This window comes from Salvelinus namaycush, unplaced genomic scaffold (assembly GCF_016432855.1).
Source record: "Salvelinus namaycush isolate Seneca unplaced genomic scaffold, SaNama_1.0 Scaffold15, whole genome shotgun sequence".
NCBI lineage: Eukaryota > Metazoa > Chordata > Actinopteri > Salmoniformes > Salmonidae > Salvelinus > Salvelinus namaycush.
Window position 1 is genome coordinate 789,307 of NW_024058230.1, and position 22,986 is coordinate 812,292.

A 22,986-nucleotide genomic window follows, 5' to 3' on the forward strand; every position below is an offset into this window, starting at 1 on the left:
CTGATGCCAGGCTAAACTACAAGACATGGCTGATGCCAGGCTAAACTACAGGACATGGCTGATGCCAGGCTAAACTACAGGACCTGGCTGATACCAGGCTAAACTACAGAACATGGCTGATGCCAGGCTAAACTACAAGACATGGCTGATGCCAGGCTAAACTACAGGACATGGCTGATGCCAGGCTAAACTACAGGACATGGCTGATGCCAGGCTAAACTACAGGACATGGCTGATGCCAGGCTAAACTACAGGACCTGGCTGATACCAGGCTAAACTACAGGACATGGCTGATGCCAGGCTAAACTACAAGACATGGCTGATGCCAGGCTAAACTACAAGACATGGCTGATGCCAGGCTAAACTACAGGACATGGCTGATGCCAGGCTAAACTACAGGACATGGCTGATGCCAGGCTAAACTACAGGACATGGCTGATGCCAGGCTAAACTACAGGACATGGCTGATGCCAGGCTAAACTACAGGACATGGCTGATACCAGGCTAAACTACAAGACATGGCTGATACCAGGCTAAACTACAAGACATGGCTGATGCCAGGCTAAACTACAGGACATGGCTGATGCCAGGCTAAACTACAAGACATGGCTGATGCCAGGCTAAACTACAGGACATGGCTGATGCCAGGCTAAACTACAGGACCTGGCTGATACCAGGCTAAACTACAGAACATGGCTGATGCCAGGCTAAACTACAAGACATGGCTGATGCCAGGCTAAACTACAGGACATGGCTGATGCCAGGCTAAACTACAGGACATGGCTGATGCCAGGCTAAACTACAGGACATGGCTGATGCCAGGCTAAACTACAGGACCTGGCTGATACCAGGCTAAACTACAGGACATGGCTGATGCCAGGCTAAACTACAAGACATGGCTGATGCCAGGCTAAACTACAAGACATGGCTGATGCCAGGCTAAACTACAGGACATGGCTGATGCCAGGCTAAACTACAGGACATGGCTGATGCCAGGCTAAACTACAGGACATGGCTGATGCCAGGCTAAACTACAGGCTGTGTACTTAAAATCTCTCCAAGACCAACCAGCTACTGACTTACCTGACTCAAGCCCTTGGCTCCGTGAGGAGTGTAGGCCGTTGACGAGTTACTGCTGCTACCACTACACAATGCGGCCCTTTCTTTTGAGTATAGGTTTGGTTATTTTGTCGTAAAGACCAGTTTAGTAGGACAAAATACTTTTTATGAGTGACAGATTGAATTTAAAGCTGCAATTTGTAACCTTTTGGGGCGACCTGACCAAATTCACTTAGAAATATGAGTTATAGATCTGTCATTCTCATTGAAAACAACTTTAAAAAGTGGTAGATCTGTTCTATGTCGCTTTTTCTATGCTTCCCATTCTTAAGTTTAGTTTTTTTGTGTCTTTGTATTTCGGTTTTGTACTGTAGCTTCAAACAGCTGCAAATAAAATATTTTTGATAATTGAAAATATATTTCAAAGTGGTTTAGATGGTATAAGGATTCCCTACACTTGCTTGTTTTGTCACAAACTTAAATTAGGCGAACTGTTAGAATTTTAGCCACCAGGAAATAGCGGAGCGATTTCTGTATATTGCACCTTTAAACCATCGTGTAGTAACCTCTCTACCACTCTGCTCTAATCCTGTCAATTGGGACAAAGCTACAGTGTTCTCTTCACCTAACAGGTAGTCTGTTTTGAATTATTCTGCTCGTATTCTCATGTTTCCTCTCTTAATATCTTAACTTCCTTAACTGTGTTTAACACTCGGCTGTTAAAGCAGTACTTTGAATCTCTACACAAAAGCACACTCGTTTCTTATATCACCCCGGAGATATGTAGCTGTGGCAGTCATTGAATATGCCTACTTATATCACCCTGGAGCATATAGCTATGACAGTCATTGAATACGCTTACTTATATCACCCTGGAAGTATACACTTAGAAAAAAAGGTGCTATCTAGAACCTTAAAGGGTTGTTGGGCTGTCCCCATAGGAGAACCCTTTGAAGAATCATTTTTGATTCCAGGTAGAATTATTTTGGTTCCAGGTAGAACCTTTTTGAGTTCCATGTAGAACCCTTTTCACAGAGGGGGTGTTAAATGGAACCCAAAATAGTTCTACCTGGGACCAAAAGGGGTTCTACCTGGGACAAAAAAAGGGTTCTATCTGGGACCAAAAAGGGTTCTACCTGGGACCAAAAAGGGTTCCTCTATGAGGACAGCTGAACAGCCCTTTTGGAATCCTATTTTCTAAGAGTGTAGCAGTCATTGAATATGCTCACGCCAGAACGTCTTTGCCAAGACATTTCTTATTTCTGTCTGTATTTTCTGTAAAGCTTCTGTGAGTTTAATTCTACCTGATCAGAATAGTTATTTTGGGGTGGCAGGAAGCCTAGTGATTAGAGCTTTGGCCCAGTAACTGAAAGGTTGCTGGATCGAATCCCCGAGCTGACAAGGTAAATATCTGTCGTTCTGCCCCAGAACAAGGCAGTTAACCTACTGTTCCCCGGTTACACGTCATTGAAAATAAGAATTTGTTCTTTAACTGACTTGCCTAGTTAAATAAAATAACATTTAATAGAAAGAAAGGATCTGACAGACCATAAAGTTGAGGGTGTCTTTGTCATATGTAACATGGTGGAAATTAGACTAACAGGAAGTCTTCATTTGTCCTTGGGTTCTGGCCAAGAGACCATTCGGCTGGCTGGCTGCTGGAATCATCATCATGGTCCCAAATAGCACCCTATTCCCTATATAGTGCACTACTTTAGACCAGAGCCCTATGGAACCCTATTCCCTATATAGTGCACTACTTTAGACCAGAGCCCTATGGAACCCTATTCCCTATATAGTGCACTACTTTAGACCAGAGCCCTATGGAACCCTATTCCCTATATAGTGCACTACTTTGGACTATAGGCTCTGGTCAAAAAGATTGCACTACGTAGGGAACAGGGTTCCATTAAGGATATAGCCATAGTGAGAGGAGGCTTGTCAGGTAGAAGAGCGTCCCCAAAATCCCGGACTCTCTCCCGCTACAGAAAGACAGACAGGAGTATTTGCTAATTGATTTAGAAATAGTAAACTTGAGTAATTAAACTACTGCCATGTTTATTCATTGAGTAGTTTAATAGTCATGTCATCAAGGACTGATACTAGCAAACTAACCTCCATCTCTATTGCTTGCTTTCGTGCAATCCTTTGAGTAGTAACAAGGCAGGTAGCCTAGTGGTTAGAACGTTGTGCCAGTAATTGAAAGGTTGCTAGATTGAATCCCACGAGCTGACAAGGTAAAAAAAATCTGTCCTTCTACCCCTTGAACAAGGCAGTTGAACCCACTGTTCCTAGGCCGTCATTGTAAATAATAATTTGTTCTTAACTGACTTGCCTAGTTAAATTAAACCCAGCTCATCCTAGTCTCTGATCTCAGTGATAATCAATGTTTTCTGTGAGTCCTGTTGGACACATGGCAGGCTACGTTTTGTATCACCATGGAATCCTCCTGTGTTTTCCCCAGTGGCTCTTGCTAGCCCGGATCACTACACTCTAGGTCTCCCCAAAGCTCTTCATCAGCCCCACCATTGATCTCTCACAATGGCTCTCCCCTCACAAAAAAAATAAAAACCCTCCTTTATTTGTTTCTCAACAAGGAAAGTCAATGAAGCAGCCAGGCGTAGCGTGTGAATCCACAGCCGCAGCTACGTGATGTGTGTAGGGATACGCATGGATAAGAGGGGCGGCACATGAATATAGATTTATATGCACACCCCTACACCGGGACCTCTTTTATGTGTTGTTTTCTACAGTGCTCAGATGACACATTTCTTCCTCCGGCAGTCATTGTAGTCGGGGGATGGTATAGGAGAAGAAGGCAGAGCTCAGCAGATGCCTTCTTGTCTGCTACAAAGGCCCCCCCCCCCCCACCCTGTCAACCTCTCCACTCCCCAGACTTTCATCAGCTCTTGATCAAAGCTTGTACTCTGCATATGAAAAGGGTCCCGGCTTTATGCTGCTCAAATTAGACTATCGCCACCCCACCAGCCTCCCAAGTCCTCAACAAAACCCATCTGTTCTGTCCAGACTACATCTTCAGAGGCTTTTCTCAGCCCTCGCCTCACAGCCCTTTCAGCTCATTACATGACGGTTGTGGAGTGGGGAGCGCAGATCGCTCACACAGAAAAATAAGGAGAGAAAGGGAGAGAGGACAGCAACACAATTAGAACCAACCAAATCGTGACAAAACAAAAAAAGATAATTACTTGACATATTGGAAAGAATTTACAAAAAAAACAGAGCAAACTAGAATGCTATTTGGCCCTAAACAGAGAGTACACAGTGGCAGAATACCTGACCACTGTGACTGACCCAAACTTAAGGAAAGCTTTGACTATGTACAGACTCAGTGAGCATAGCCTTGCTATTGAGAAAGGCTGCTGTAGGCAGTCCTGGCTCTCAAGAGAGGACAGGCTATGTGCACACTGCCCACAAAATGATGTGGAAACTGAGCTGCACTTCCTAACCTCCTGCCCAATGTATAACCATATTAGAGACACATATTTCCCTCAGATTACACAGATCCACAAAGAATTTGAAAACAAATCCAATCTTGATAAACTCCCATATCTACTGGGTGAATTACCACAGTGTGCCATCACAACAGCAAGGTAGAGAGAGAGAGAGAGGAGAAGAGTAGAGGGGAGAGTTGAACGAATGACAGTTCCTCCTGTGATCCCTTCTCTGTTGGGGTCATGCTGTGGGTCAGTGGGTGCATTTTCCTCTTATTTTCTCTCTCTCTCTCATTACTTTTCTCTCTCTACTCTCTCTCTCTCTTTCTCTCTCTCTCTCTCTCTCTCTCTCTACTCTCCTCTCTCTCTCTCTCTCTCTCTCTACTCTCCTCTCTCTCTCTCTCTCTCTCTCTCTCTCTCTCTCTCTCTCTCTCTCTCTCTCTCTCTCTCTACTCTCCTCTCTCTCTCTCTCTCTCTCTCTTTCTCTCTCTCTCTCTCTACTCTCCTCTCTCTCTCTCTCCTACTCTACTCTCCTCTCTCTCTCTCTCTCTCTCTCTCTCTACTACTCTCACTACTCTCCCTCTCTCTCTCTCTCTCTCTCTCTCTCTCTCTCTCTCTCTCTCTCTCTCTCTCTCTCTCTCTCTCTCTCTCTCTCTCTCTCTCTCTCTCTCTCTCTCTCTCTCTCTCTCTCTCTCTCTCTCTCTCTACTCTCCTCTCTCTCTCTCTCTCTCTCTCTCTCTTTCTCTCAATTCAATTTTCAATTTAAGGGCTTTATTGGCATGGTAAACGTATGTTAACATTGCCAAAGCAAGTGAAGTAGATAATAAACAAAAGAGAAATAAACAATACAAATTAACAGTAAACATTACACTCACAAAAGTTCTAAAAGAATAAAGACATTATAAATATCATACCATGTGCAAATAGTTAAAGTACAAAAGGGAAAATATGGGTTGTATTTACAATGGTGTTTGTTCTTCACTGGTTGCCCTTTTCTTGTGGCAACAGGTCACACATCTTGCTGTTGTGATGTCACACTGTGGTATTTCACCCAATAGATACGGGAGTTTATCAAAATTCGATTTGCTTTCAAACAAATTGTGGATCTGTGTAATCTGAGGGAAATATGTCTCTCTAATATGGTCATACATTGGGCAGGAGGTTAGGAAGTGCAGCTCAGTTTCCACCTCATTTTGTGGGCAGTGAGCACATAGCCTGTCTTCTCCTGAGAGCCATGTCGGCCTATGGTGGCCTTTCTCAATAGCAAGGCTATGCTCACTGAGTCTGTACATAGTCAAAGCTTTCCTTAAGTTTGGGTCAGTCAGTGGTCAGGTATTCTGCCACTGTGTACTCTCTGTTTAGGGACAAATAGCATTCTAGTTTGCTCAGTTTTTTTATTAATTCTTTCCAATGTGTCAAGTAATTATCTTTTTGTTTTCTCATGATTTGGTTGGGTCTAATTGTGTTGCTGTCCTGGGGCTCTGTGGGGTCTGTTTGTGTTTGTGAACAGAGCCCCAGGACCAGCTTGCTTAGGGGACTCTTCTCCAGGTTCATCTCTCTGTAGGTGATGGCTTTGTTATGGAAGGTTTGGGAATCACTTCCTTTTAGGTTGTTGTAGAATTTAACAGCTCTTTTCTGGATTTTGATAATTAACGTGTATCGGTCTAATTCTGCTCTGCATACATTATTGGGTGTTTTACGTTGTACACAGAGGATATTTTTGCAGAATTCTGCATGTAGAGTCTCAATTTTGTGTTTGTCCCATTTTGTGAATTCATTGGTTGGTGAGTAGACCCCAGAAATCACAACCATAAACGGCAATGGGTTCTATGACTGATTCACGTATTTTTAGCCAGATCCTAATTGGTATGTCGAATTTTATGTTTCTTTTGATGGCATAGAATTCCACCACTATACTACACAGATCCACCACTATACTACACAGATCCGCCACTATACTACACAGATCCACCATCGTACTACACAGATCCACCACTATACTACACAGATCCACCACTATACTACACAGATCCACCACTATACTACACAGATCCGCCACTATACTACACAGATCCACCACTATACTACACAGATCCGCCACTATACTACACAGATCCACCATCGTACTACACAGATCCACCACTATACTACACAGATCCACCACTATACTACACAGATCCACCACTATACTACACAGATCCACCACTATACTACACAGATCCACCACTATACTACACAGATCCAACACTATACTACACAGATCCGCCACTATACTACACAGATCCACCACTATACTACACAGATCCGCCACTATACTACACAGATCCGCCACTATACTACACAGATCCACCATCGTACTACACAGATCCACCACTATACTACACAGATCCACCACTATACTACACAGATCCACCACTATACTACACAGATCCACCGCTATACTACACAGATCCACCACTATACTACATAGATCCACCACTATACTACACAGATCCACCACCATACTACACAGATCCACCACTATACTACACAGATCCACCACCATACTACACAGATCCACCACCATACTACACAGATCCACCACTATACTACACAGATCCACCACTATACTACACAGATCCACCACTATACTACACAGATCCGCCACTATACTACACAGATCCACCATCGTACTACACAGATCCACCACTATACTACACAGATCCACCGCTATACTACACAGATCCACCACTATACTACACAGATCCACCACTATACTACACAGATGCACCACTATACTACACAGATCCACCACTATACTACACAGATCCACCGCTATACTACACAGATCCACCACTATACTACACAGATCCGCCACTATACTACACAGATCCACCACTATACTACACAGATCCGCCACTATACTACACAGATCCACCATCGTACTACACAGATCCACCACTATACTACACAGATCCACCGCTATACTACACAGATCCACCACTATACTACACAGATCCACCACTATACTACACAGATCCACCACTATACTACACAGATCCACCACTATACTACACAGATCCGCCACTATACTACACAGATCCACCATCGTACTACACAGATCCACCACTATACTACACAGATCCACCACTATACTACACAGATCCGCCACTATACTACACAGATCCGCCACTATACTACACGGATCCACCACTATACTACACGGATCCACCGCTATACTACATAGATCCACCACTATACTACACAGATCCACCACCATACTACACAGATCCACCACTATACTACACAGATCCACCACCATACTACACAGATCCACCACCATACTACACAGATCCACCACTATACTACACAGATCCACCACTATACTACACAGATCCACCATTATACTACACAGATCCACCACCATACTACACAGATCCACCACCATACTACACAGATCCACCACTATACTACACAGATCCACCACTATACTACACAGATCCACCACTATACTACACAGATCCACCACTATACTACACAGTGGGGATTAGGTTATTTTCTGCATGACCCTGGCTTTTTTTTCTCCAAACCCACCTCTGGTGTTTGTTGCCAATAAGCTCTATTTTAGTCTTATCAGACCATAGCACCTGGTTCCAATGACATTTAGTCAACTCCAGTCTCTTACGTTTGTGTTTTGGTGAAAGCAGAGTTTTTCTTTCTGACAACCCTTCCAAATAACTTGTTGGCATTGAGTTTTTTCTTATTTTTTCTTAAACCTTTATTTGACTAGGCAAGTCAGTTAAGAACAAATTCTTATTTACAATGACGACCTACGGAGGTGGCGTCTAATTATATTTTTGGAGACTCGGTGTCCCCAAGATGTAACCAACTTCTTCAATTCTACAACTGTGATCCTTGGAGTTTTTCAACTCAAACTTTCAGTTTTTCACTTAAAATTATTATACAAAATTCTTGCAGCCAATAAAGTGTTATATATATATGGGAGAAACCAACCATCCCAGCTCTGCAGAATTTGCTGCGAACAGCCAGAATCATTAGTTCACTTGTTTTGGTACTGTCTATATGTAGCTTGTTTTGGGTCGCAGGTTCAGGAATGGCTGAAGAATCACAACATTTACCTTGAGCTAACTCTGCAGATAGCACTGCTGGGTTATCTGAAAAGTCAATCGATCAATAATATAATAATACTCTTAGCAAAAAAATGTGTATCTTGAATTATGTATATCTTGAATTATGTATATCTAGAATGATGTATATCTTGAATGATGTATATCTTGAATGATGTATATCTTGAATGGTGTATATCTTGAATTATGTATATCTTGAATGATGTATATCTTGAATGATGTATATATTGAATGATGTATATCTTGAATGATGTATATCTTGAATGATGTATATCTTGAATGAGAAACTATGAGCATAGAAAGGTTCAACACTTTTGTGAAACATCTCAGTTGAAATAAAAATACAAATCAAACTGGATGGTGTTCAGAGATAGATGGGAGGGGTTGAGGGGAGCTGAAGGATGGGACTGGATGGTCTTCAGAGATAGATGGGAGAGGTTGAGGGGAGCTGAAGGATGGGACTGGATGGTCTTCAGAGATAGATGGGAGAGGTTGAGGGGAGCTGAAGGATGGGACTGGATGGTGGTCAGAGATCGATGGGAGGGGTTGAGGGGAGCTGAAGGATGGGACTGGATGGTGGTCAGAGATAGATGGGAGGGGTTGAGGGGAGCTGAAGGATGGGACTGGATGGTGGTCAGATATAGATGGGAGGGGTTGAGGGGAGCTGAAGGATGGGACTGGATGGTCTTCAGAGATAGATGGGAGAGGTTGAGGGGAGCTGAAGGATGGGACTGGATGGTGTTCAGAGATAGATGGGAGGGGTTGAGGGGAGCTGAAGGATGGGACTGGATGGTGGTCAGAGATAGATGGGAGGGGTTGAGGGGAGCTGAAGGATGGAACTGGATGGTGTTCAGAGATACATGGGAGAGGTTGAGGGGAGCTGAAGGATGGGACTGGATGGTGGTCAGAGATAGATGGGAGAGGTTGAGGGGAGCTGAAGGATGGGACTGGATGGTGGTCAGAGATAGATGGGAGGGGTTGAGGGGAGCTGAAGGATGGGACTGGATGGTGTTCAGAGATAGATGGGAGGGGTTGAGGGGAGCTGAAGGATGGGACTGGATGGTGTTCAGAGATAGATGGGAGGGGTTGAGGGGAGCTGAAGGATGGGACTGGATGGTGGTCAGAGATAGATGGGAGGGGTTGAGGGGAGCTGAAGGATGGGACTGGATGGTGTTCAGAGATAGATGGGATGGGTTGAGGGGAGCTGAAGGATGGGACTGGATGGTGGTCAGATATAGATGGGAGGGGTTGAGGGGAGCTGAAGGATGGGACTGAATGGTGGTCAGAGATAGATGGGAGGGGTTGAGGGGAGCTGAAGGATGGGACTGGATGGTGTTCAGAGATAGATGGGAGGGGTTGAGGGGAGCTGAAGGATGGGACTGGATGGTGTTCAGAGATAGATGGGAGGGGTTGAGGGTAGCTGAAGGATGGGACTGGATGGTGGTCAGAGATAGATGGGAGGGGTTGAGGGGAGCTGAAGGATGGGACTGGATGGTGTTCAGAGATAGATGGGAGGGGTTGAGGGGAGCTGAAGGATGGGACTGGATGGTGTTCAGAGATAGATGGGAGAGGTTGAGGGGAGCTGAAGGATGGGACTGGATGGTGGTCAGAGATAGATGGGAGGGGTTGAGGGGAGCTGAAGGATGGGACTGGATGGTGGTCAGAGATAGATGGGAGGGGTTGAGGGGAGCTGAAGGATGGGACTGGATGGTGTTCAGAGATAGATGGGAGGGGTTGAGGGGAGCTGAAGGATGGGACTGGATGGTGTTCAGATATAGATGGGAAGGGTTGAGGGGAGGGGGGTAGTGTTAGGGGAGGTGGGGTAGTGTTAGGGGAGGGCGGTAGTGTTAAGGGAGGGGGGGTAGTGTTAGGGGAGGGGGGTAACGTTAGGGGAGGGGGGGTAGTGTTAGGGGAGGGAGGGTAGTGTTAGGGGAGGGGGGTAAAGTTAGGGGAGGGGGGGTAGTGTTAGGGGAGGGGGGGTAGTCTTAGGGAAGGGGGGTAGTGTTAGGGGAGGTGGGGTAGTGTTAGGGGAGGTGGGGTAGTGTTAGGGGAGGGGGGGTAGTGTTAGGGGAGGGGGGTAGTGTTCAGGGAAGGGGGGTAGTGTTAGGGGAGGGGGGTAGTGTTAGGGGAGGGTGGGTAGTGTTCAGGGAGGGAGGTAGTGTTAGGGGAGGGGGTGGGGTTTGGGGAATAATAAAGGAAAGCCTTTTTTGGTAATATTTACCAAGGGTGCCAATAATTCAGGAGGGCACTACATATATATATATATATATTTACCAAGGGAATCAATAATTCCGGAGGGCAATATACATATATATTTGCAAGGATTCCCTTCCTCTTATTATTGATTCATGTAGTAAATGTGATTCCCTTCCTCTTATTATTGATTCATGTAGTAAATGTGATTCCCTTCCTCTTATTATTGATTCATGTAGTAAATGTGATTCCCTACCTCTTATTATTGATTCATGTAGTAAATGTGATTCCCTTCCTCTTATTATTGATTCATGTAGTAAATGTGATTCCCTATCTCTTATTATTGATTCATGTAGTAAATGTGATTCCCTACCTCTTATTATTGATTAATGTAGTAAATGTGATTCCCTTCCTCTTATTATTGATTCATGTAGTAAATGTGATTTCCTTCCTCTTATTATTGATTAATGTAGTAAATGTGAATCCCTACCTCCTATTATTGATTCATGTAGTAAATGTGCATATCTTCCCCATCTCCAGGTGATCTTTGCCCTGAACCAGACCCTTGTACAGCAGGAGAGTGTGAGAGCAGGCATTCTGCAGGGCTCCTATACCACTGAGGACCTCATCAAACACTACAACTGTGGAGACCTTAACTCCATCATCTTCAACCACGACACCTCACAGGTCAGTTATAACCACCCTGACCCCTAACCCTGACCCCTAACACTAACGACCCCTAACACTACAACCACCACACCTCTCAGGTCAGTTACAACCACCCTGACCCCTAACCCTGACCTCTGACCTCTGACCCCTAATTCAGACCTCTAACCCTGTCCTTACCTCTGACCCCTAACCTCTAACCCTGACCCCAACCTCTGACCTCTGACCCCTAATTCAGACCTCTAACCCTGTCCTTACCTCTGACCCCTAACCCTGACCCATAACCCCAACCCCTGAGCCCTATCCCTTACCCTGTCATAACCCTGTCCTTACACTGTCCTAACCCCGTCCTAACCCTATCGTAACCATGTCCTAACCCTGTCCCCACCCTGTGCTAACCCTGCCCTTACCCTGTCATAACCCTGTCCCCACCCTGTGCTAACCATGCCCTAACCCTGCCCCCTGTCAAGGTCCCCAACTTCAACAACCTGACCTTGCTCCCCAGTCAACAGATTCCAGCTTAATGAATGACCAGCTATAATGTCATGATTGTGCTTACTGGAGTGTAATATGTCCTTTATGACTTGCAAATGATCCCTCTGCAGGTCCCCAACTTCAACAACGTGACCCTGCGCCCCAGTGAACAGATAACGGCCCAGGAGATAGACAGCTACTTCAGACAGGAACTGATCTACAAGAGGAACGACAGGATGGGGAACAGGGTCAAGGCTCTGATGGAAGAGCACCCTGACAACAGCTTCTTCTTTGCCTTCGGAGCAGGTCAGTGATGATGATGATGAGGAGGAGGGTGATGATGATGATGATGATGGTGGTGGGCTATTATCTGCTGGACCCCAGGAAGAGAAGCTGCTGCCTTGGCAGGAACTAATGGGGATCCATAATAAACCCCAGGAAGAGTAGCTGCTGCCTTGGCAGGAACTAATGGGTATCCATAATAAACCCCAGGAAGAGTAGCTGCTGCCTTGGCAGGAACTAATGGGGATCCATAATAAACCCCAGGAAGAGTAGCCGCTGCCTTGGCAGGAACTAATGGGGATCCATAATAAACCCCAGGAAGAGTAGCTGCTGCCTTGGCAGGAACTAATGGGGATCCATAATAAACCCCAGGAAGAGTAGCTGCTGCCTTGGTAGGAACTAATGGGGATCCATAATAAACCCCAGGAAGAGTAGCTGCTGCCTTGGCAGGAACTAATGGGGATCCATAATAAACCCCAGGAAGAGTAGCCGCTGCCTTGGCAGGAACTAATGGGGATCCATAATAAACCCCAGGAAGAGTAGCTGCTGCCTTGGCAGGGATCCTTAATAAATACAAAAACAAATGGGGATTGCACCCTGAGTTCTACTACCCTCTTCTAAATGTCAGCCATGATGGGAAAGGATCATGACTGCTAGGTTGGTGTGTATAGGCCTACAACAATGTTGTGGTTTGCCTTTCTAATGATTGGGCCCACTTGACCATTGCTTGATTCAGTATGGAGCTATGAAAAGTGAATCATCTTTACTCCATTGGTTATGAGCAGACTGTATATGTCCTCTCTTTATCCTCCCTTCACTCCTTCACTCCCCGGCACGGTGGTAAAACACTTCTCCAAGGCCTGAAGTCATACATCTACACCCCAAATCGCAACCTAGTCCCTATGTGCTCTGGTCTAAAGAAGTGCACTATATAGGGAATAGGGTTCCATAGGGCTCTGGTCTAAAGTAGTGCACTATACAGTATAGAGAATAGGGTTCCATAGGACTCTGGTATAAAGTAGTGCACTATATAGGGAATAGGGTTCCACAGGGCTCTGGTCTAAAGTAGTGCACTATATAGGGAATAGGGTTCCATTTGGGACACATCCTTAATCTGGGTTCAGTCTGAGGTCACCTCTAGATCATGTGTAGACCGTGGTCAGGTCAGGCAGTCAATTAAACGAGTGGAAAATTTAATCTGATTAAAGTTACTTTAGAACAAACAGCTTAATTTTTTTTTTTGTGAGCACGGCACGTGCAGAATAGAGAGGGCTTAGCTAGACTGACGGAGGTTAAGTTCAAACCCTAGAGGTTTGACAAACCCTCGTAGTCCTTCTCTTTGACCTGCCGACCTCCGCTATTATCTATCGTAGTCATTCTCTTTGACCTGCCGACCTCTGTTGGCTGGATGTATTGTAGTCCTTCTCTTTGACCTGCCGACCTCCGCTATTATCTATCGTAGTCATTCTCTTTGACCTGCCGACCTCTGTTGGCTGGATGTATTGTAGTCCTTCTCTTTGACCTGCCGACCTCTGTTGGCTGGATGTATTGTAGTCCTTCTCTTTGACCTGCCGACCTCTGTTGGCTGGATGTATTGTAGTCCTTCTCTTTGACCTGCCGACCTCTGTTGGCTGGATGTATTGTAGTCCTTCTCTTTGACCTGCCGACCTCTGTTGGCTGGATGTATTGTAGTCCTTCTCTTTGACCTGCAGACCTCTGTTGGCTGGATGTATTGTAGTCCTTCTCTTTGACCTGCCGACCTCTGTTGGCTGGATGTATTGTAGTCCTTCTCTTTGACCTGCCGACCTCTGTTGGCTGGATGTATTGTAGTCCTTCTCTTTGACCTGCCGACCTCCGCTATTATCTATCGTAGTCATTCTCTTTGACCTGCCGACCTCTGTTGGCTGGATGTATTGTAGTCCTTCTCTTTGACCTGCCGACCTCTGTTGGCTGGATGTATTGTAGTCCTTCTCTTTGACCTGCCGACCTCTGTTGGCTGGATGTATTGTAGTCCTTCTCTTTGACCTGCAGACCTCTGTTGGCTGGATGTATTGTAGTCCTTCTCTTTGACCTGCCGACCTCTGTTGGCTGGATGTATTGTAGTCCTTCTCTTTGACCTGCCGACCTCTGTTGGCTGGATGTATTGTAGTCCTTCTCTTTGACCTGCCGACCTCTGTTGGCTGGATGTATTGTAGTCTTTCTCTTTGACCTGCCGACCTCTGTTGGCTGGATGTATTGTAGTCCTTCTCTTTGACCTGCCGACCTCTGTTGGCTGGATGTATTGTAGTCCTTCTCTTTGACCTGCCGACCTCTGTTGGCTGGATGTATTGTAGTCCTTCTCTTTGACCTGCCGACCTCTGTTGGCTGGATGTATTGTAGTCCTTCTCTTTGACCTGCCGACCTCTGTTGGCTGGATGTATTGTAGTCCTTCTCTTTGACCTGCCGACCTCTGTTGGCTGGATGTATTGTAGTCCTTCTCTTTGACCTGCCGACCTCTGTTGGCTGGATGTATTGTAGTCCTTCTCTTTGACCTGCCGACCTCTGTTGGCTGGATGTATTGTAGTCCTTCTCTTTGACCTGCCGACCTCTTTTGGCTGGATGTATTGTAGTCCTTCTCTTTGACCTGCCGACCTCTGTTGGCTGGATGTATTGTAGTCCTTCTCTTTGACCTGCCGACCTCTGTTGGCTGGATGTATTGTAGTCCTTCTCTTTGACCTGCTGACCTCTGTTGGCTGGATGTATTGTAGTCCTTCTCTTTGACCTGCCGACCTCTGTTGGCTGGATGTATTGTAGTCCTTCTCTTTGACCTGCCGACCTCTGTTGGCTGGATGTATTGTAGTCCTTCTCTTTGACCTGCCGACCTCTGTTGGCTGGATGTATCGTAGTCCTTCTCTTTGACCTGCCGACCGCTTTTGGCTGGATGTATCGTAGTCCTTCTCTTTGACCTGCCGACCTCTTTTGGCTGGATGTATCGTAGTCCTTCTCTTTGATCTGCCGACCTCTGTTGGCTGGATGTATCGTAGTCCTTCTCTTTGACCTGCCGACCTCTGTTGGCTGGATGTATCGTAGTCCTTCTCTTTGACCTGCCGACCTCTGTTGGCTGGATGTATTGTAGTCCTTCTCTTTGACCTGCCGACCGTGCTCTTTTGGCTGGGATTCCTTATGGCAACGTTCTCAGATTTAGGGGTGAAATTCAGGAATCTACTTGTTGCCACATTGTTTGGTTCATTTAACTGAGACTTGGAAGCTGAGCATGTTTAAAGAGTGTGTGAACTTTGGAGAGTTCATATTGATGGAGCTACGAGAGCAGAGGGTCGAGGGCTAAGGGCTGAGAGCTGATATCTGAGGGCTGAAAGCTGGGAGCTGAGGGCTGGGGGCTGAGAACTGAGTGCTGGGGGCTGAGAGCTGAGGGCTGAGATCTGTGGCTGGGGGCTGAGGGCTGGGGGCTGAGATCTGTGGCTGGGGGCTGAGAGCTGAGGGCTGGGGGCTGAGGGCTGAGAGCTGAGAGCTGAGGGCTGGGGCTGAGTGCTGGGGGCTGAGGGCTGAGAGCTGAGAGCTGAGATCTGATGGCTGGGGACTGAGAGCTGAAGGCTGAGAGCTGAGGGCTGGGGGCTGAGAGCTGAGATCTGAGATCTGATGGCTTGGGGCTGAGGGCTGAGGGCTGGGGGCTGAGAGCTGGGGGCTGAGAGCTGAGGGCTGATATCTGAGGGCCGGGGGCTGAGAGCTGGGGGGGGGGGGGGGGGCTGAGGCTACTCCTGCCAAGTCTCATTCTGGAGAGTTAGGACTCTCTCTCTCTGCCACTCTTACACTACCTCCTCCCCTCCAACTACCACCTCGCCATTTCTGCATCTGTAATCATGTGTTTTACAGCAGCTGCATATAAAGTGCTGTTCTGCTTTTAAAGTGCTGCTTCCCAGAGGTGTGAACTGAAGCCTTGAGACGATGTCGTCACCTTTAGTTAATGATGACCAGCACCAGCCAAAATGTGTGTGTGTGTGTGTGTGTGTGTGTGTGTGTGTGTGTGTGTGTGTGTGCGTGTGCGTGTGCGTGTGCCTGTGTGTGTGCGTGTGTGTGTGTGTCTTCATATGTGTGTGTGTTGAGTTCTGAGGAGAGTTTAAAGGGAAACTGCACCCGCTGATTTGGCCTCGTTTTTTGGCTTGCTCCTCAAGAACTGCTGTCGGCCATGACAGCAGTCAAACGTGAGTTGGCTTGGGGGTGTGCTTCGATATTGGGTGTTTTTTGGGTGTGTCCTTGCCACCCCTAAGACACACCCATCTGTCAGAACCTTGCTGTTTCCTCCCGCTCCATCACAACATGGGGCGGCAGGTAGCCTAGTGGTTAGAGCGTTGGACTTGTAACTGAAATGTTGCAAGATCGAATCCCCCGAGCCGACAAGGTAAAAATATGTCGTTCTGCCCCTGAACAAGGCAGTTAATCCACTGTTCCTAGGCCTTCTTTGAAAATAGGAATTTGTTCTTAAATGACCAAGTTAAATAAAGGTTAAAACAGAAAGACTCCTGCAGGTTGAGTTTAATAACTACAAGCAGATGTACGGTGAGGGCTTTGCAATCAAATCAAATTGTATTGGTCACATACACGTGGTGTGCAGATGTTAATGTGAGTGTAGCGAAATGCTTGTGCTTCTAGATACGACTATGCAGTAATATATAACAATTATACATATGAGATGAGTAATGTAGGATATGTAAACATTATTAAAGTGGTGTTATATAAAATAATGTTATATTACCTTTATTATTATTAAATCCATTTATTTAAGTGGCCAGAGATTTGAGTCAGTATGTTGGCAGCAGCCACTCAATGTTAGTGGTGGCTGTTTAACAGTCTGATGGCCTTGAGATAGAAGCTGTTTTTCAGTCTCTCGGTCCCAGCTTTGATGCACCTGTACTGACCTCGCCTTCTGGATGATAGCGGGGTGAACAGGCAGTGGCTCGGGTGGTTGTTGTCCTTGATGATCTTTATGGCCTTCCTGTGACATCGGGGGCTGTAGGTGTCCTGGAGGGCAGGTAGTTTGCCCCCGGTGATGCGTTGTGCAGACCGCACTACCCTCTGGAGAGCCTTGCGGTTGAGGGCGGTGCAATTGCCATACCAGACGGTGATAAAGCCCGACGGGACGCTCTCGATTGTGCATCTGTAAAAGTTTGTGAGTGTTTTAGATGACAAGCCAAATTTCTTCAGCCTCCTGAGGTTTAAGAGGCGCTGTTGCGCCTTCTTCACGCTGTCTGTATTATCTATCCTGCTGCTACTCTGTTTATTATCTATCCTGCTGCTACTCTGTTTATTATCTATCCTGCTGCTACTCTGTTTATTATCTATCCTGCTGCTACTCTGTTTATTATCTATCCTGCTGCTACTCTGTTTATTACCTATCCTGCTGCTACTCTGTTTATTATCTATCCTGCTGCTACTCTGTTTATTATCTATCCTGCTGCTACTCTGTTTATTATCTATCCTGCTGCTACTCTGTTTATTACCTATCCTGCTGCTACTCTGTTTATTATCTATCCTGCTGCTACTCTGTTTATTATCTATCCTGCTGCTACTCTGTTTATCTATCCTGCTGCTACTCTGTTTATTATCTATCCTGCTGCTACTCTGTTTATTATCTATCCTGCTGCTACTCTGTTTATTATCTATCCTGCTGCTACTCTGTTTATTATCTATCCTGCTGCTACTCTGTTTATTATCTATCCTGCTGCTACTCTGTTTATTATCTATCCTGCTGCTACTCTGTTTATTATCTATCCTGCTGCTACTCTGTTTATTATCTATCCTGCTGCTACTCTGTTTATTATCTATCCTGCTGCTACTCTGTTTATTATCTATCCTGCTGCTACTCTGTTTATTATCTATCCTGCTGCTACTCTGTTTATTATCTATCCTGCTGCTACTCTGTTTATTATCTATCCTGCTGCTACTCTGTTTATTACCTATCCTGCTGCTACTCTGTTTAACATGTTTAAATTATGTATTCAATGTAGACAAGAAAACTACAATACTTTGTGTGTTATTAGTTTAAGCACACTATGTTTGTCTATTGTTGTGACTTAGATGAAGGTCAGATCAAATTTGATGACCAATTTATTCAGAAATCCAGGTAATTCCAAAGGGTTCACATACTTGTTCTTACTACTGTATATAGCCATGTTATTATGTTGGAAATGTGCTCGTCAGTAAGCATTTCCCTGTGAAGTCTACACCTGTCGGGAAAGGGCTCGTCTGGAAGCATTTCCCTGTGAAGTCTACACCTGTCGGGAAAGGGCTCGTCTGGAAGCATTTCACTGTGAAGTCTACACCTGTCGGGAAAGGGCTCGTCAGGAAGTATTTCCCTGTGAAGTCTACACCTGTCGGGAAAGGGCTCGTCTGGAAGCATTTCCCTGTGAAGTCGACACCTGTCGGGAAAGGGCTCGTCAGTAAGCATTTCCCTGTGAAGTCTACACCTGTCGGGAAAGGGCTCGTCTGGAAGCATTTCACTGTGAAGTCTACACCTGTCGGGAAAGGGCTCGTCAGGAAGTATTTCCCTGTGAAGTCGACACCTGTCGGGAAAGGGCTCGTCAGGAAGTATTTCCCTGTGAAGTCTACACCTGTTGGGAAAGGGCTCGTCTGGAAGCATTTCCCTGTGAAGTCGACACCTGTCGGGAAAGGGCTCGTCAGGAAGTATTTCCCTGTGAAGTCGACACCTGTCGGGAAAGGGCTCGTCAGGAAGTATTTCCCTGTGAAGTCTACACCTGTCGGGAAAGGGCTCGTCTGGAAGCATTTCACTGTGAAGTCTACACCTGTCGGGAAAGGGCTCGTCAGTAAGCATTTCCCTGTGAAGTCTACACCTGTCGGGAAAGGGCTCGTCAGTAAGCATTTCCCTGTGAAGTCTACACCTGTCGGGAAAGGGCTCGTCAGTAAGCATTTCACTGTGAAGTCTACACCTGTCGGGAAAGGGCTCGTCTGGAAGCATTTCACTGTGAAGTCTACACCTGTCGGGAAAGGGCTCGTCAGGAAGTATTTCCCTGTGAAGTCTACACCTGTCGGGAAAGGGCTCGTCAGTAAGCATTTCCCTGTGAAGTCTACACCTGTCGGGAAAGGGCTCGTCTGGAAGCATTTCCCTGTGAAGTCTACACCTGTCGGGAAAGGGCTCGTCTGGAAACATTTCACTGTGAAGTCTACACCTGTCGGGAAAGGGCTCGTCAGGAAGTATTTCCCTGTGAAGTTTACACCTGTCGGGAAAGGGCTCGTCTGGAAGCATTTCCCTGTGAAGTCTACACCTGTCGGGAAAGGGCTCGTCTGGAAGCATTTCACTGTGAAGTCTACACCTGTCGGGAAAGGGCTCGTCAGGAAGTATTTCCCTGTGAAGTCTACACCTGTCGGGAAAGGGCTCGTCTGGAAGCATTTCACTGTGAAGTCTACACCTGTCGGGAAAGGGCTCGTCAGTAAGCATTTCCCTGTGAAGTCTACACCTGTCGGGAAAGGGCTCGTCAGTAAGCATTTCCCTGTGAAGTCTACACCTGTCGGGAAAGGGCTCGTCAGGAAGCATTTCCCTGTGAAGTCTACACCTGTCGGGAAAGGGCTCGTCTGGAAGCATTTCACTGTGAAGTCTACACCTGTCGGGAAAGGGCTCGTCAGGAAGTATTTCCCTGTGAAGTCTACACCTGTCGGGAAAGGGCTCGTCTGGAAGCATTTCACTGTGAAGTCTACACCTGTCGGGAAAGGGCTCGTCAGGAAGTATTTCCCTGTGAAGTCGACACCTGTCGGGAAAGGGCTCGTCAGGAAGTATTTCCCTGTGAAGTCTACACCTGTCGGGAAAGGGCTCGTCTGGAAGCATTTCACTGTGAAGTCTACACCTGTCGGGAAAGGGCTCGTCTGGAAGCATTTCACTGTGAAGTCTACACCTGTCGGGAAAGGGCTCGTCAGGAAGTATTTCCCTGTGAAGTCGACACCTGTCGGGAAAGGGCTCGTCTGGAAGCATTTCACTGTGAAGTCTACACCTGTCTGGAAAGGGCTCGTCTGGAAGCATTTCACTGTGAAGTCTACACCTGTCGGGAAAGGGCTCGTCAGGAAGTATTTCCCTGTGAAGTCTACACCTGTCGGGAAAGGGCTCGTCTGGAAGCATTTCACTGTGAAGTCTACACCTGTCGGGAAAGGGCTCGTCTGGAAGCATTTCACTGTGAAGTCTACACCTGTCGGGAAAGGGCTCGTCCGTAGCATTTCACTGTGAAGTCTACACCTGTTATATTCGCTGCATGTGACATATAAAATGTGATCTGATTTGATGGAATGTCCCCCAGCATACACTGTTAAAATAGAAAGACTTTAAAACGCCATCATTGTGTCGTGAAACCATGAGAAGTAGTTCACCTAAGCTGAGATCTGGTGTTTGAATGGAAACCCAACGGAAGAGTTATAATTCACTGATTGTATTTCCTAACAGAAGGGAAGCACTCTGAAACACCTAAAGTGGTTCTTCAATCTGAATATTGGTGTTTTTAAGAGAGCCTTGTGGAATCCATTGTTGTTGTGTAAAAGGCAACAGTAAAGCACAAAAAAACATGTTTTGGCAGACTGTGTCTCATACAATCAAATGGTTTTTGAAATGCCAATGGTTTATATCATAAATATTGATTGATGATTTTCCGACAATATTTTAATTAACATTTTAAAGAAGACATTTAATAGTTTTCCTAAGGGTAGACAATGGTATTAATTATAGGCTACAGTTGCCAGTTCCAGTGGCATTATATATAATCTATGTTACGATCAAATGATAAGGTAAGTTATAGGAAGGGTAACATGAGGGAACGTATGAAGTGGACCTTCATAACTGGTCTGTGAGAAAGTGGATGTTAACACGTGTCTCCTGCTTATCAAAACACTGCCTTAGTCCACTCAGCCAGTCTTCAGAACTAAACGGTTGTGCTGAACATTCAGCACATGGGACCCGATTCAGACTTGAGATACAGTTGAAGTCGGAACTTTACATACACCTTAGCCAAATACATTTAAACTCAGTTTTTCAAAATTCCTGACATTTAATCCTAGTAAAAATTCCCTGTCTTAGGTCAGTTAGGATCACCACTTTATTTTAAGAATGTGAAATAATGGTAGAGAGAATAATATAATAATGGTAGAGAGAATAATAGAATAACAGAATAATAGTAGAGAGAATGATTTGTTTCAGCTTTTAATTCTTTCATCACATTCCCAGTGGGTCAGACGTTTACATACACTCAATTAGTATTTGGTAGCATTGCCTTTAAATTGTTTAACCTGGGTCAAACGTTTGGGGTAGCCTTCTACAAGCTTCCTACAATAAGTTGGGTGAATTTTGTCCCATTCCTCCTGACAGAGCTGGTGTAACTGGATCAGGTTTTGTAGGCCTCCTTGCGCGCACACGCTTATTCAGTTCTGCCCACAAATGTTCTATAGGATTGAGGTCAGGGCTTTGTGTTGGCCACTCCAATACCTTGACTTTGTTGTCCTTAAGCCATTTTGTCACACCTTTGGAAGTATGCTTGGTGTCATTGTCCATGTGGAAGACCCATTTGTGACCAAGCTTCAACTTCCTGACAGATGTCTTGAGATGTTGCTTCAATATATCCACATCATTTTCCTCCCTCATGATGCCATCTATTTTGTGAAGTGCACCAGTCCCTCCTGCAGCAAAGTACCCCCACAACATGATGCTGCCACCCCCTTGCTTCACGGTTGGGATGGTGTTCTTCAGCTTGCAAGCGTCCCCCTTTTTCCTCCAAACATAACAATGGTCATTATGGCCAAACAGTTCTATTTTTGTTTCATCAGACCAGAGGACATTTCTCCAAAAAGTATGATCTTTGTCCCCATGTGCAGTTGAAAACCGTAGTCTGGATTTTTTATGGCAGTTTTGGAGCAGTGGCTTCTTCCTTGCTGAGCGGCCTTTCAGGTTATGTCGATATAGGACTCGTTTTACTGTGGATATAGATACTTTTGTACCTGTTTCCTCCAGCATCTTCACAAGATCCTTTGCTGTTGTTCTGGGATTGTTTTGCACTTTTCACACCAAAGTACGTTCATCTGAGCGGTATGATGGCTGCGTGGTCCCATGGTGTTTATACTTGCATACTATTGTATGTACAGATAAACGTGGTACCTTCAGGCGTTTGGAAATTGCTCCCAAGGATGAACCAGACTTGTGAAGGTCTACAATTTTTTTTGAGGTCTTGGCTGATTTATTTTGATTTACCAATGATGTCAAGGAAAGAGGCACTGAGTTTTAACCTGTTAGGCGGGCTGTCCCGACATCGGTACACTTATGACAACATCCAGCTCAAGTGCAGGGCGCGAAATTCAAAATCTATTTTTTAAAAATATTTAACTTTCACACATTAACAAGTCCAATACAGCATTTGAAAGATAAACATCTTGTCAATCCAGCCAACATGTCCGATTTTTTAAATGTTTTACAGAGAAAACACCACATATATTTATGTTAGCTCACCACCAAATAAAAAAGAGGACAGACATTTTTCACAGCACAAGTAGGATGCAAGTAGCATGCACAAGCCAACCTAACTAACCTAGAACCAACCTAAATAACCTAGAAAAAACTACCTCAGATGACAGTCCTATAACATGTTACACAATAAATCTATGTTTTGTTCAAAAAATGTGCATATTTTAGCTATAAATCAGTTTTACATTACTGCTACCATCATAGCTACAGTCAGAAATCGCACGGGAGTAGC

General features: G+C 45.5%; 1 protein-coding gene across 1 annotated transcript in view; it reads left to right on the forward strand.

Moving 5' to 3' along the window:
* The window catches only part of LOC120036882 (metalloprotease TIKI1-like), a 174,916-nt gene that overhangs the window by 34,165 nt on the left and 117,765 nt on the right, over nt 1-22,986 (forward strand). The window contains exons 3-4 of the mRNA XM_038983177.1: nt 11,372-11,518; nt 12,103-12,277. Of these exons, the coding sequence (XP_038839105.1) occupies nt 11,372-11,518; nt 12,103-12,277 (322 nt within the window). The remainder of the gene's footprint in view (nt 1-11,371; nt 11,519-12,102; nt 12,278-22,986) is intronic.